This window comes from Pygoscelis adeliae, unplaced genomic scaffold (genome assembly GCF_000699105.1).
Source record: "Pygoscelis adeliae isolate BGI_AS28 unplaced genomic scaffold, ASM69910v1 Scaffold308, whole genome shotgun sequence".
NCBI lineage: Eukaryota > Metazoa > Chordata > Aves > Sphenisciformes > Spheniscidae > Pygoscelis > Pygoscelis adeliae.
This window is the reverse complement of record NW_008825306.1, coordinates 1,844,011-1,859,829: the sequence shown is the minus strand read 5'-3', so window position 1 is coordinate 1,859,829 and position 15,819 is coordinate 1,844,011. Positions and strand designations below refer to the sequence as shown.

General features: G+C 41.9%; 1 protein-coding gene and 1 long non-coding RNA gene across 2 annotated transcripts; both read right to left on the bottom strand.

Annotated features, from left to right (window-relative positions):
* Positions 1-8,516: 8,516 nt before the first annotated feature.
* On the bottom strand, positions 8,517-11,130 carry LOC103922097. The gene is made up of 3 exons (XR_663869.1): positions 11,052-11,130; positions 10,725-10,817; positions 8,517-9,225 (listed from the first exon to the last, which is right to left on the bottom strand). It is a non-coding gene; the product is annotated as an uncharacterized LOC103922097 (long non-coding RNA).
* A 106-nt stretch (positions 11,131-11,236) lies between these two features.
* Positions 11,237-15,526, bottom strand: LOC103922121 (ADP-ribosylation factor-like protein 6-interacting protein 4). The gene is made up of 4 exons (XM_009330209.1): positions 15,407-15,526; positions 15,022-15,153; positions 11,772-11,824; positions 11,237-11,311 (listed from the first exon to the last, which is right to left on the bottom strand). The coding sequence occupies exons 1-4, from the start codon at positions 15,498-15,500 to the stop codon at positions 11,237-11,239; spliced, it is 354 nt and encodes a 117-aa protein (XP_009328484.1). The 5' UTR covers positions 15,501-15,526.
* Positions 15,527-15,819: the final 293 nt, after the last annotated feature.

The following is a 15,819-nucleotide window of genomic DNA, read 5'->3' as shown; positions in this document are numbered from 1 at the left end:
TACAAAGCCAAGGAAATCACCCAACAACGGGTGTTCACAATATCACAGCAGCCTACGATCATACTGTGTCCTTCATTAACAACCTCCAGCTAGCAGATACCATTCTCATTTAACAGCCAGGAAAGGCAGACAAATCTGACCTTTGGTCAAAGCCATGTATGTTATGGAGGCCAGGCTGTGGCAGTACCTGCGACAGCTGTTGTGCCTCAACTTACCTATAATTTCTATTTCTACAACAAAATGTAATCCAAACTTTAAAACAGTATCACTTTCCCTGTACCTCTTCTGCAAGTTACACTGGGCTCACAATGGCATCTGATGATAAAGGGATATTCAGATACCAAGCTATGAGGTTTCTGTTCTTACTCTGCTATCTAATACTCTTAAAGATATAGAATTAGTATGTTTGCCTATAGCCAGCTGCTTGGAGACTGACTGTGACCTTCTGCATTGCGTGTGCACCAGCAGGTACTGAAGCAGAGCTGGGGAGGCGGTTAGGATGCACAACTGCTGCACTGTGCTTGTGGTGCTCATTTTTGTTAGGAATGCTGCAGACTGAACCATAAATGATCCTTTGGCCACAGCATGCAGCAACAACTACCCACCCATGTTTGCCTTTTCCTAATTCCACATTTGGTGTGGCTAAATTAGCATTTTAGTTCAAATCAGGAGCATGCAACTCCTGATTGTCCCCATCTACTGTGCTATGGTCCATAGCACTGGGCAGGCACAGTGGGCAAACTAGATTGCTTTTGGATGAAGCTAACCCAAATGATCCATTGCAGCTGGCTTGCAGACCATAAAGCTGGACTAACACTGGTCTGAAGTAAACCCTCATGAAACTTGTATAGCGTGAACATCAGGTCCTCACCGACAACTGACTCTACAGCTCTGCTCCTCCTGGGCTGCACCAGTTGCTAGTGTAGAAAAAAAACCCCAACATTTCTACACAGCCCTGATGAGACTCTCTGATCTGTTCTTAGCCCCTCCTGAGAGCTAGTCCAGTGTCTTAATTCTTTAGGAAGAAAAAAAAAGTGAAATAGCAGCACATCATTAGCAAACAAACAAGTGAACTGAACAAGAATCATTGTAAATGCTCAATCATTTTCTCGAAACTGAGCAAGGATTTTGGTATCAGCCCAGAGCATCGCTGTTGCCCCATTGCTGATAGTGTTATGCTGTCCAAAGAACATTGTTACACCCAGGAGAAAGCAGTCCTAGACTTACTATACATTCTAACAAGTAATGGCAACACCTCTATAGCTGTCCAGCTGCACTGCTCACCTTCAAAGGACTAACACTCCTCAGAGTCACTACTCACCTGAGAGAGACTACGTAGCCCTGCTTCTATGGCTTCTACAGATGAGCCTGGCCCACAGGCTGTGGTAGCCAGCAAAGGTGTGCAGAAGGTGAGGTTCCTCACCCATATCAGCATATAGTTCAGACAGCTATCATGCCGTGGGGAATTGGGAGTAAGCTTTGCAGGAAATACCTGTCTGCTGAGATTGCACTGTTTATACATTTCATCACGGAACTTCAGAGAATTAAAGCAAAGCTGTGAAATAGAAAACAATTTTTTGTACTTGTTGTCTTTAATTAAAGATCTCCTGAAATATAATCTGTCCACATCTAGCCAAACACAACAGCTGTTCCACTGCCCTACTGTGTGTGTATCAGAGGGGGAAGGCAAGAATGGTAAAGGCACTTGATCTAAACAAAAAAACCCCCATCCTCTCTCTACGGGCTACAAACGCAGCCACCTACCTTCTGTCTTGCTACCTCTACAAACAGATCCCAAGATTTAAGGTGATAAATAACCAGGATTAAACAACTGCAAAGGTCTGAAATTCTCTGAAGCCAAGTGGTTTACAGATACAACCTTGAACTGAAGTCTTCATCAACGTGCTTCCAAGCACATCTTACATTAACTAGTATTGCCACAAAATGAGAAGATGTAAGTGACAAAACGGATGTTTTGTCTCCAGATGCTTTTGAGTCACTCCTATTGATTCTGTACCTGATCCTGGGTACTAGAACACCTTAATATTAGCAGATGGCCCAGGGCTTCCTCTGCTAAGCATTGTACATGCAAAGCATGCATGTGTTAAACAAAAGGAAGTGATTTTTTTCCCCACATGAAGTATTACTGAAGTATGGATTGCATTGCTCAGCATATTCTGGAGATCAGACAGATGAGTGGTTCCAAAAGGGGACTACGCAAGTTCAGAGGGTTAGTAAACCACAGTGGTCAGGATGCAGCCTACAGCACAGGGCTTAAGCCACTCCTTGCCAGAAGCTGTGGACAAGCAAATCTGTGTTGTTGCTTACACTACTTCCCCAAAACATTGCTATAGGCCTCTCTCAGGAGGAAAACTATGGATGGCTAGGCCTTGACTGGATGGCCATTCTGATATTCCTGTCTTCTACTACACCTCCCTGATAAAGGACAATGCACTGCAGTTTTGCCCCAAAAGCATTCTGAGGAGCACTGGACTACATGAGTCAATGCCTTTTTGGTTGTGCCCTGCAACAGAGGTAGGGCTATTAAGCCTCCCTCAGTTCCACCCACCTGTGCCAGGCAGAGACATCATAATCTCAGCGCCTGCCTTTCCTTGGTACTGCCGTCCATGCTGTGGGCTGTCGGCACAAGGGACCTCTTGTTCCCTTTGTATGACCAGACAAGCCATGTTTCAAGCTGGCTGACATCAGAAAGATACTGTGCTGGCCCTGAGAGCTGGGTCTTGGGCCCAGGTCTCCCAATGACTACCATGTATTTTCTGTGCAGTTGCTGCACAAAGATATTCTCAAACGAAGGGAAAATCTTTGCAGGGTGAGATCTTAATAAACATGACAGAAAGGTGAGGAAAAGGGCTACAAGAAGCACAGTGAATTATGTGGCGATTTATGGTGTGTGTCCAGAGAAGGGCAACGAGGCTGGTGAGGGGTCTGGAGAACAAGTCTTATGAGGAGCGGCTGAGGGAACTGGGACTGTTTATCCTGGAGAAAAGGAGGCTGAGGGGAGACCTCATCGCCCTCTACAACTACCTGAAAGGAGGTTGTAGCGAGGTGGGTGTCAGTCTCTTCTCCCAAGTAACTGGCGATAGGACGAGAGGAAACGGCCTCAAGTTGCACCAGGGAGGTTAGATTGGACGTGAGGAAAAAATTCTTTACTGGAAGAGTGGTTAAACATTGGAACAGGCTGCCCAGGGAAGTATTTAAAAGACATGTAGATGCGGCACTTTAGGGACATGGTTTAGCGGGCACGGTGGTGTTGGGTCGATGGTTGGACTCGATGATCTTAGAGGTCTTTTCCAACCTTAATGATTCTATGGTTATCTGTGTATATTGTACAGAATTATATTTCATAAAATTATAACTTCTTAGGGTCTTGGCTAGATAACCAGATTATAGCATCTCACCTCTATATTTTGGTCACAATTACATTTTGCCTCTACCAAATAAATCTAATCTGACCCAATAGCAGATACTGCAGAAGTGTGGGAAAGAGCATGTGTTTCTACATCAGAGTATCTACTCTCAGAATGTTAATTACTGTTTAGTGATCAGAATGCTGTATTCTCAGAGGGCTCTATCAGGTCACAGTCATTGTGCAGTACCTTTTCCAACCTTATTCTCTGCAGCGTCAGGTTGCCTAAAGCAACAGATTGCACCTAATTTAGTCTGAAGACTATTTAAATAACCAGATGTGGTATGAAGCAGTGACAGTGAAATACTCCTCAGGTATTTTTTTTTTTTTCTCTGTATTCCGGCACTAGAGATCTGAAATTATTTAAGAGATGGAGAAGAGCAGGGTGCAGTTCCTGAAGAACTCAGCAGCCCCAGGTACGGATGGTGCAAGAACACCTGATCCTTCCAGGTCCCTACGGGCTCTCAGCCAACTTGCTCCTGTTGCATTCAACTACTTAGAAGTTAAAGGCTTCCTTCTGCCTTTGGCACACAAGCACCAGCAGGAGAGACTATTGTCTGTCCACAGCACACCCAAGAACAAGAAATGAAGAAAGACTGGATGAAATTCATAGGACAGCAGTAACAAATGTTCCCCATAAACAACACATAATTAGGCCTTTGCAGGCTAATTATAGGGTTTCAGAATAAGAAAGTGCAAAGCCAATGTCCAAAGGTAAATAAATAACTAAATAAATAAATTACATTTCTGTGACCGTCCAGCTGGACAGCAATGCCACCTGCCGGCAGATTTCCCAGCACTGATTAACCAGGAAACGGGCAGCAACTTTCTAACCAGGCCTCTCCTGGCAAATACAGATTCCTCACTCTCGTGCTACCTTTCTCTCACACCACTGTCACCCAGAGGACAGCTCACGAATGGAGAGCAAAACGAACACAACTGATGTTAGCTGTAGTGTTTAGCACCTTATTGGAAGACAGCACCAGTGGCCAGCATGCTGGTATCACAACAGTTGTCATCATAAACATTGTGCCTCTGTGATCGATGTACACTCATCAGACTGGGTATTAACGGTGTTCTTCACACTGCTTGAAAAGGCTCAAAACATGCTTTCCTTAGAGCCCTCAGCATGATGTCCAGCTCTTTCCTCAGAAAACACTAGACGTTTCAAACTCCTTGTGAATCACAATTTAAGACCGAAATTCAACAGGCAGGAAAAAATACCCGTTGTCAACAGCCAAATAAATCATGATCCCTGCACTAGACAGTAATTTTGATGATCCATTTTATCCAGAGATGGAACTAGAAGACTGGGTGTTTGCCAATAATTTTAAGAAGCAGCTCCTCAAAAGCTTATCACCCTACAGCTTCAAATATAACCAAGTAGCAGACTTGGAGGATTTTCAGGTGTGCCCACAACCTCATATCCTTCAGGAGGACCCACTACCAGTTAAAATCCAGCCATTTCACGGAGTTCCCAAATGATAGTGGAGGTCTCAACCTTGACAGCTGAGCAAGAACTTTCGAAACTTGTTTCTAAATATGCACAGCAAAGACCAGAAGGAGTATGTTTAAACACGTACAACAAAGCATATCAGAGCTCCATCCCGTGGTCAAGGCCCCCACCTGCACCTCACCAGAAGGCGACCCCAGGGCAAGTTACTTCAGCCTCTCTGACCTCTGCTTTTCCCCTGCATATAGAGCTCACTCAGTTTTCCTTGCTGCAGAGGATGACTGGGAAGCTCATATATTCCTGCAGCATGGAGCATCCAAGTACATCAAAACAGCACAACTTGCCTAAGTTTAACCATACTAAATATTGAACAGGTATCAAAATTGCAGGCCCTGCTCAGCACTGCAGGATGATATATCTTAGTTCAATGGAGGCACGTACTTCCAAGACAAAGTGGTATTTAAAAGTATTTTCTCATCTTGATCTCTTGTACATTTTTGCACGAGCAAAGGAGTCAAGTTCAGGCAAATCATAAAGGAAACAAGTAACAAAGAATCGCGTTGCCCATGAGAACTGGCTGAATCACTTAATTACTTGCATCAACGATTCTTTCATGTTTGGGTTTTTGCCTGTTTTCCCTGCATAAGAAAAGAAACTTATGTAACTGTGCTCCATCCCCTTCCAATAACTTTTGGAACTACTACCAGTTGTATCAATTGTGGAGAGATCTTTAGAAATACCTGGTTCCTTTCCTGCTTCATGACAATTACTCACTAGATCCAGGAGATCCAAATCAGCACCCTCCACCATGAGACCGATGAAAACCACACAGCCATTTTACATTTACGCCTGCCTAACTACAGCACACAAGTCGGAAGTAGGACTCATGTGGTAGCAAGGGCTTAAAAAGCAACGGGCACAAATCCCAAGGGACCAAGTCTTATCAATTCTGCTGCTTGTGGCACAACTTTTTGTAAATGGGATAGAATACTTAGAAAGAACGGTGCCAAGGAGGATGGGCATGGCAGCAGCAGCTCAGAGAATATATCCTTCCCCTCCTTTCCACCCCAGTGACTTCTGTTTCTGGAATTTCTGTTGTTAAAAAAATTCAGTTGAGTTCTGCATGATTCCCAGAATGGAAAACAGTGCAGGGACACAGAAAGTGGGTGTGATAGGGAAGACTGTCACACACATACAAAAAGGTAGGTTTCACATCTAAAAGACTTCTATTATTCAGCATTTTAGCAAGAATCTCAACTTGTCCAGCCAGGTAAGCTTCTGCAGCCCTTTCCTTATCACCTGACCTCTGCCCCACTCCATGACTTCTGACAGCAGCAGTCTCCCTCCATCCCTACCTCGATATCTTTTCTATTGTTCTATTGTTCCAGCCTTCATCTTCCCCCGCGATATGCGCTTTTTTGAGACCTGGTAGCAAGGCTCTCTATCAGCCATTTGCATATCAGATCAACATCCCACACTGCCTCACAGTTCCCTCATGCAAATTTCTCGATCTGTATTTCATCACATTTCTCTACATCTCTTACCTTACTGTAATAACCTTCACATCTGGTTCAGTCTTTGGTTCAGCTGCCATAATAGTAATCTGAAGCAGTATGAAGAAGCTATGCTTTAGTGAAAAGGTCAACAAAATTAACTTCTTTCCTGAAGTGGCAAGGCATGGACAATTATTCTGGTTGTATGGGCCTGTGCTCGCTAGGGAGACTGGAATCTGTTGGCCAGCTCCAAACCGCAGCCTCAAAGATACTCAGTCCCAAGAAGATGCACGTGATCTCAGTGCTTGTGGGGAAAGATGGGGGAGGGAAGGATGCAACATGAACTCAAACCTCTTTAGAAACCCAAGAATCTACATGGAGATGGGTAGGAAAGAAAAGGAGGCTTATAAAAGCAGCAACTGCTGGGAAGTTTCAGACGGCACTTAAAACTGACTGGGCAGGAGAGAATAAAACTGAATCACTGCCACAGAACTAAGCAGCTTGGCTTTCTAAAAGAAATGATAGCTTAGAAGGAAATACTGGCATAGAAATACTTTAAAGCGTCACCAAAGCATATCCAGCATGTCAAAACTGAACAGGAAAAATTCCTCTGTCCTCAAACAGCAAAAATAGAAAGTTTTCTTTTTTTTTTTTTTAAAGAAAAAGTGGTCTGACTCATTTTTGTACAGCCAGAGTTGGCAACTACCAAAACCCTAAAAGAGGAACGGACCACATCGTATTACTAAAGGTCCTTTGCCTTTTCCGTACTAGCATGGAACACTGAAAGAGTTTTTATGATCTTGACCGATCTTGAATAAGGCAGCAAAAAGCAGATTATTTCAATTAAGTCTGAACCTTCCAACCAATGCAGTTCTTTACAAGTGTGATCTCTGGGTTTCCCATTCCTATTTGCTTTCTATCTTCCAAATTTCTACTCCCCTGCCTCCTCCCCCCAAATTTTCAGGAAGTGATACTATCTTTACATAAAATACAACCTAGGGAATGGCAAGGATGTTAGTGTCTTCTAAGAGTGTGTTTGGGATTAACCTTGTTAAGAGAACTCCAGAGATAAAAGCTGCTTATCTAGGCAAGATGCTTTGGCATCGCTACCTAGAAGATACCAAAGTAGCGTAAATCAAAGCATGATCCCCATGAAAAAAAAGGAGGAGGGTTTTTTTTGTTTGCTTGTTTTTTCCCCTACTGACATTTCAGAACAGCGCTTCCAAAAAAAGCTTTCATCACCAGGTTAAAAGTCAAGTAAACTCCAGTTCTTACCTATGTGTTTTCATGTTTTATGTTCATAAGGTTGTAAGGACTTGCTCTTCTAGATCAGGGCTTTCCTCTCTAAAGAGTTACATCTCTGCAACAATTGCAAAATGTTTCACAAAAAAAAAAAAACCAACCCTAGGGAAAAGGCAGGATTCTAGCACCTTCAGAAGCTTTCACACATCAAAACAGTTTTAAAATTATCCTTTGAGCAATGGTACAAATCGTTAGATTTACTTAAAACACCATGGCAAACACAGACACAAAGAGTTTTCTGCTTGTTTGCTCTTTAATGAACTCCCCACACTTTGACCACTGTACACCTGATATTGTTGTCAAAGTCAACTACCCTTGACTCCCTTCTTCAGGCATTCCTAAATTGTGGTTCCCAAGCAGAACTTGCTACACAAGGGACTCAAGTGGAATTCCCACATCTGGGTTATGTACACAGGGGCCTGCTGGGTAATCAAAAGTCAAGGCTTTTGAAGGAAGTGAGCAAGCACTGAGCAAACTACCACGGCTAACACACACACACAAGTTACGCTGGGGTCCAGCTGCATATCCAGACCTGTCTCATCTCACAGTGGACTGTCAACACACCTGGAGGGTCACTGTCACTGCCTGCCTCGGCATCATTCCTACGGCTCTTTCTCTTTCCATTAGACTAAGATATGCGATATGTGTCTTGCTGCACTTCAGGCGGAGGAAGATTTGATACACAGCTCATGGGATCAGAAAGGTGGGCCAGAACTCCCGAGTTTTTAGGTCTAGGAACTGCAACTCCAGATGCGGGGGGTAAACTATCTATTGTGAGCTGCCTTTGAACAGCTGATCCAGATAAACAAACAAAACCAGAGACCTTTCCTGCTTCTACTTTAGGATAAAAATCATTCAGCTACCATTACGGCTCTAGAGTATTTTACCGTCACACTTTCTAGTGAGAGAGAGCAATAACCTGTCCAGGGAAAGATTGTATCTCAAACTCTAAAAGAACATAATGTATTAGTGAATGAACTGTCAAAAAATCATTTATGTAAAAGCATGTTCTATTTATAAAGGTCAACTTGCTCTTTAGGACGTAAAACCACTACTGGAAAAAATATACATATAGAAACGCCTCATCTTTCAAATAGACATTTACAAATACTCTGCTTTGCTTAAACTACTAGAAACATTAAGACATTTGAAATTAAGAGTGCATTCTGCATGCAGTTAGGATAGAAATTACATTATTGGACTTCAGTGTGTCATTTCTTATCATTGTCAATGACACACTCTTAGGCTCTTCTAAAACACCACAGCCTGGCTATTACCTTAGGATCTCAAAAGGAGGACATGGATCTTCATTAACAAGTTATCAGTTACTCTTCAGTTTGCCATTAACAAAAAGGACATCCCGATTGTCTTCTCCCAGCAGGAGGGTCTGGTCTTGTCAAACTTGGCGTCCTTTTCCCTGAGTTTCCCTTTAGTGTTTTGCTAGGCATGATGATCGTTGGCTTGGCATATTTACAAGTCCTTGGTCAGCACTCCTCCCATTATAAGGCAGAGTTCAGAAACTCAAGGAGTTCTGCACGGTTCCGGTCTCTCTGTAGAGCAGAAAAGCAGAGGCAGCAGTTTAACAGACCTGTACTCAGCGGACCAAGGCTGCATAACCCTGCTTTCTGTGGGGCTTTCACATCTCAGCATGCTGCACAACAAACGCTACCACATTCAAACAGCTAGACAGACTAGCTACCAGTTAGGTGTGAGTGTCTGGAGGAAGTGGAAGGCAATGGGTACTCAGGAGTGATGCTATAGGAGACAAGCTGTCACTGTCACTATTTTGTGACACATTTTCTAAGTGGCTCCCTGTGGAGGCTCCACTGGGTTGTCATCATGTAGCTCATAGCCTGCTCAGGAGAGAACTCACAAGCAGAGGAGATGCAATTCTCTGGTGTCTGAGGCAACTTTCACTGTACACACAGCAAGTCTTGTGCTTTGGGAAGTTATCATTTTTTTCTATGCATAAGCAGCAGTTTGCAGCATAACAGAAAGGGAACCATGAATTTAGGTTCTTTCTTTACATAAGAGATGGCCCAAACAGTCAAAACGCTTCTTTCCAGTGTTATTAAAATCACAATTCATAAAACAATCATTGAATCTTAAACTACTGTGAAGAATGGATGTTGTTAAATTCAGCACGTTCATAACCATAGACACCAATCAAAAAGGGACCAACATCAAATACTTGACATCAAATATTGTAACAAGCACGTTACTGGGATAAGGCTAGCAAGCATTCAGCATAATTCAACACAAACTTCAGTGCCACGGAAAGAAGATAACGTATGTTTGATCAAATTTAACTTGGAATGCTCAGGTCTGCTTTGGTAGCTATAGAATGAACTGTTACGGCTGAATCAGAATCTGCCAAACTGGATACCTTAGCAAAGTAACTCTTTTAACACATACTGACTAGTACCAGAAGCCCTCTGCAGATCACTCTAAGGTGTGGAAACTGCTGAAGAGAGTGAACATATTATTTAAGTGCTGAGACCAAACACCCATAGCAATAGCACAAAATGCTATTCGTGATATCTATTTCTCCAGGTATCTCAGCAAAAACATCTGACTGCTTTGAGAGAATGCATGAGCACGTGGTCCTACTACTACTATCATCTTTTTTTAATTCCTCTCTAAATAATGGCTAGCCTCACATGCGTTAGAAAAACACAGTAAAGCAGCAATTGCCACAATTGATCACAAGAGACTGAAAGAAGATGAGGACAATTAAAAACAGTGCAAATTACATCAACAGAGAAAGCCACAAATCGGCTAACATTACAGACTGAAATTCTAAGAATGTGCACAAGCATCCTTTGGTTTATCTACTCGTGCCTGAGTATTCCAAGCCCACTCATAAGACAAAGCCTGCCAAAAGAACGAATTAAAATTTCTCATATGGCATCGTAGCCACATTAAAAGCTACACTCAATTTACAACTCCTAACTGTAAGATCTACCCTTCTACAAAAGACTACTCTTAGAAAAATATTAAAATATACAGTATTTTCCCTTAGGGATATATAGACTATTTTAACTCTTACCTCTTTATCCTTCTTAGTCTTCTTTATTCTCATCTTGATTTTCTTTCCGGTTATCATGCTGTAGTTTTCATTCTTCTTTTTGTTTTTAAAGAACTAAGATGAGATTACACATTAGAAAGACATAAGCTTTACTTTATTTTGTAATGTTACAAATCTTAAATAAAATTACAGACACCAATCTTTTATACTTCCTAACTGTCCATACAATAGAGATGGGTTTCTATATGCTGATGACAAAACTGGTTGTGTTATAAACATTTTTATGACAGGACAGATTAAGTGTGTAGATGAGAAATATAACAGGACTTCAGACTCACACAAGCATACCTTAGAAAGCTGGACAGGTCCTGTTTTCTCTCTCTTTTTCTTCTTTTCTTTCTTTTTCTTCATTTTGTTCTCTTTTTTCCTTTTCTACAAGTATGAGACATATACTCTTATGCTTACAGACTCACAAGGGCAAAAAAAGGAAATCCACAAGTAGCTCTCAATGCCCTGGCTAGTCAAGACAGCCACTACCGCTTGCCCTTACCACTGCTGAAGAGGTACTCTCTGAAGTACACAGGAAGTAATGCAGCAGGGTTAGCAACCTGTGAGATCTTGAGAAACAGAAATGGTCTGATCCCCTATTCTCTCTCTTTTAATGTAACCCTAATATATAAAAATCACTGAACAGAAAGTCCTAATAAAATGAAAAAGAAAAATTACTACAGCGAGAACCTACTACTCTCTCACTGACTATAAATCGTTTCTTCTGACAAATTCTATAAAGTTATCAAGATTCCCCACTTCTCTTTTCTTCAGAGACTACTCTAAACTCTAGCTGGACCAGCAATGACTGGCAAAAGGAACCTTTAAATTATTTCTCCTTTAGTATACAGTCAAGTATATGCCAACCTATCAGTTCACCTACTGTAACCCTAAAAGCATGATTCAGATTTACATAGCCACAGACAAAAGCATTACAACTTACATGACATTTAAGGTTATCGAAATATGAAGAACTGTTTTCTGTTTGCTAACTACTTATTGCTCTTTGTAAATGTTTACCTTTTTGCTGTGTTTTTCTTTTTTCTTTTTCTTTGATTTAGACTTAGGAGAATCTAAAATTAAAAAAAACAAAACAAAACAAAATCAAACCCTGGAAGTTTAGCATTCTGAAAAAGGCATTTGGTTTTACAAATAAGACATATAGAAATGTAAAACGTAAGAAGAAAATACTTTAATTCAGCTATATATATATATATATATAAACACTGGTTGAAATTAACCCTGAGAAAAGCAACACATTAACTTACTGCCACTTACTGGTCTAATAACGAAACTGAAAATACCCTATTTACTCAGTGATTACTTATACCAATATATTATATTAAGAGACAATACTTCTCTCTTCTTTCCGCAGCTGTGCTCAACTGATTGCCAATATCTGTTTTATAGCCAGGGATCCTGACCCTCAAAGGAGGCAACAAAAAGTACCGCTGGGGCTGACAAACCACTGAAAATATTATCGCTGTTCAAGGCACATGAAAAACTTTTCGTATTTACTTAGCTCACCTTCCAACTTCAAGGTTTTTCGTAAATTTTGTAAAGCAGAAACTCACAAGTTCTATAAGCCAATCATAGATTTTAAAGATTACACTGTGACTGGTATGTGAGGAAGTCGATTTTGAAGCACCAGCTTTGACTATGGGACTGTAAACCTGGAGAGATTGTGAAACAGCTTACTAGTCTTCCAACAGACTGCCTTCAAGCTATCAGCTCTGCAGTTTCTTTATAATAAATTCCAAGCAGAAGATAACATTATAGGAATATACCAGAGCACAGCCAGACTCAAAAGTTAGAAAAGTCTAAGGCAAGGCTGCCCAAGCAATCTTCTTTTGGCCTCCTAATGACCAATGCAGCACAAGCATGTCAGAAGAAACGATGAAAATGGTAATTCTATCACCACGTTCAGTCTCTTGGTAACAACGGACTGGTCTAAGCGCCCACAGGGGATGGCATACCTGGCCAGAGGGCTTTTACAAATGTTTGCCAATATCAGGAAAGGGGTACATTCAAGAACACTGGGTTTCCTTCCAGACTCTGAAAATCAGTACACTATGGCGAACAGACACTTGCCCAATTTTATCTCTTTGCCCACATCTCTTCCAGACTCAGTTTTATCTCCCACCATCCTAGCCACGGTTCTCATAACCACAAACCCTAGAAGAACTTCTCTGGACTTCTGCACTCAACTGTTGACTTCCTAGGCTAAGCCAGGCCATCTTTTCCTCCTGTTCACTCTTTCTGAGTTGCCAGCCCTCACCATCTGGCCTCCTCACTAGCTCAATCTGTTTCCATACTCAGCCACTCATCTCCCTAGTTCTAGCACTGATTCGCCTGCGTGTCTCCTGTCTGAGGGGAACCCCCTCCCCAGCTCCACCTAACAAGCTCCATTCCCAGTTTCTATATCCCGATGTCTCTTTTTCCACAACAAAGCGTGTCCTTTCTGCATTCAAGTTAGCTTCATTTTCCATATAACCTATGCTACCAGCAAGGTTGGAGAAGGCGGGTGGAGCATACAGCCCAAGAGAGCAGGATACAGTTTCCCCTACTCTCCTCTTGGTTTTCCCAGCCACTGCCCAGTGTCTAACAGCTGCACTCACTAAATAAGAAAAGAGAAAGACAGATAAAAAAATGCCGGAAGAAATCTCCATTTTGCTATCCCAAGGAATGTTAACTCCACTCCTGCTATACCTGACACATAAGACTGGGGCAATCTTTGTCATTCAAGGTCTTTAACTGCAGGTTAGGCAAGCTATTCCACTGTTCTGCTGCTAGGATGTATTTGTACTAGATCTAATTCAAATCCCTCCTGTTGCAATTTAAGGTCATTATTCCTTGCTCTGAAAGTCACAGAACGATTTTTCACTCCCTCACCATAGCGGCAACTACCTACACCTATGTATCTGTCTTAGCTCACATCTTTTCTTGTCTAGATGGAGTAAATAGAGTTGTTTAAACATGCCCTTGTAGGACATTTTTGCTAGATCGTCTGCTCTCCCCTGTGAATGGGAAAACTTAGGGAATTTTTAGCTGTAAAGTTTTAGCAAATCTCTGAGCGTGCAGACTGACAACTTGAGCCTAATTCAGAATGATTTTTTTCCTCAGATACACGTTTCTTGACATCCCTCCAAAAGATGAACCAGAGAGCATGCCAAGCATGTTCACAGTCAGTGTCTGACATGACATCTTAATTCCTTTTAGAAGTTTTAGAGTATATCACATGGGATAAAATTCATTCAAGAAGAAAGGAAGACCTCCCCCCATCAAATGTACGAGGTCATAGGTTTGAATAGTTTCAGAATTTATTTATGTCAGATACATTGAATCAAGCCACTGAAGTATGAGAACAAGGAATATTTCCATACAGGTGTAAATCTGCTTCAAGAGAAGCAGAACTAAGTCTTTGTTAAACTGTGGAATACACAGTCACAAATATGAGGTCCTACGCCAGACGGTGAAGTTTCAGCCGACCCTGAAGTTAGACTTTTCATCAGGAGAACTCTAGTTCATACTAGAGTTCTTCCCAGTCAGAGTAAAAAAGGATAAAATACACTTCAGTGTTTAGTGTGACACATTTTAAGGGGTACAAGCAATTTGGTGACTTTACCTGCAGCGATACCAAATACTTTGATACAAATGCAGTCCTGATATAATCAGCAATACATTCCCCTTGATGTCACAAGTTATACCCATATAAAAAATCTGCACTTACTCCCAGATAGTATCTACCCCAAGTCCTCTAAGTAAGCAGCAGCTTAGTATGGTAAGTCTTAGTCCTGCAATGCTTGCATACGCATCCCCATTGAACTTGGTCATTGGTATTAATAAACTTCACGTGAGCCCTCAAAGTTAAATGCTTGAAGTGTTAAGACCAAAGTCAGACTAAATCAAAAACCCCAACTCTGGTCTAGATAGACGGGTGAAGCAGAAAAAGATCTGTGTTTTGAAAGTATAATGAATACAGAGTTTTAAATATATACAGCACATTTGTAACGATTGTTACATTTCTTTGAATGGCAGTTTCTACTTTGAAGTTATTTAAATTAACACGAGAACATTGCATACTGTGTGTAAAGAGGTACCTTTACACAGAATAGGAAAGGGTTATGAGGGAAACGCTCTGAACGTGCAGCACTGGTATTCTACACTGTCATTTTGTGGTGGTTTAGCCACATTTAAAATAAGCTTTAAATGTTTCCTGGAGTGCTATCAAAACTGGTAAACATCATGTGTATGCATGGAGGTAGCTTACCTCTGCTACTTGAAGAAGACGACCTTGATGATGAGCGTGATGAGGAAGAAGTGGATGTAGTGCTAGAAGACGATGTGGATGAAATGGACGATGATCTGCTTCTACTGCGTTTTCGTTTCCTTTTTTCTTTTTCTTAGGATAACACAAGGCAACAGTGACAAGCATGGTAGTAACTATGGTCTACAAAAATGACTCTTCACAGAACTTAAACACAACGAACCCCTATTTTGAGGGGTTGGTTGTGTTTTTTCCCCCCTCTTCTAGCGTGCCATGGTCTATTACCATTAGCAAGGGACAATGCTCAACATCAGGGTCAAAGGTGGTAACGGACATAAAGGATAACGCACATACCACCACAGCGTGGGAACAGATTAGCAATGCCTACCTCGGACTTTCAGCCCTTCTTGTGAAGTTGCACACAGTGTCCTACTTTTTTCATCCTTCCTGTTATCCATATCTAGTGAGAGACAAAAGTACATTCAATAGCATCACTTCCAAAAGACTTTGGGAGAAAAAAAAAGAGCAGTGCAGAGACGGAGGGAACCAGCGAGCACTTCTAAGGGCAGCCCCACGGCCGCTCCTATCAAACTGCATCACACTACGGCGAAGTGCACGTTTGGGCTCTCATCCTCTTGCGTCGGAGGCCAAAACCCCGTTTTCGTGTCACCTTCGATGAACGCGCCGTTAGCGCAGGTGCATTTATTTTTGCCACAGCGGCTACGTTTCAGGTTACCGCTGAATTACAGGATCCCGCCTAGCGCGGCCGAGGAAGAAGCCCTCGGGGCTGCGCACAGCCTG

Coding starts and splice junctions, on each gene's coding strand:
- LOC103922121 (XM_009330209.1), bottom strand. CDS start 15,500: ATGTACTTTTGTCTCTCACTAGATATGGATAACAGGAAGGATGAAAAA. Junction 15,154..15,406: donor AGAAGGGCTGAAAGTCCGAG/GTAGGCATTGCT, acceptor TGTTATCCTAAG/AAAAAGAAAAAAGGAAACGA. Junction 11,825..15,021: donor GTCTTCTTCAAGTAGCAGAG/GTAAGCTACCTC, acceptor TTTTAATTTTAG/ATTCTCCTAAGTCTAAATCA.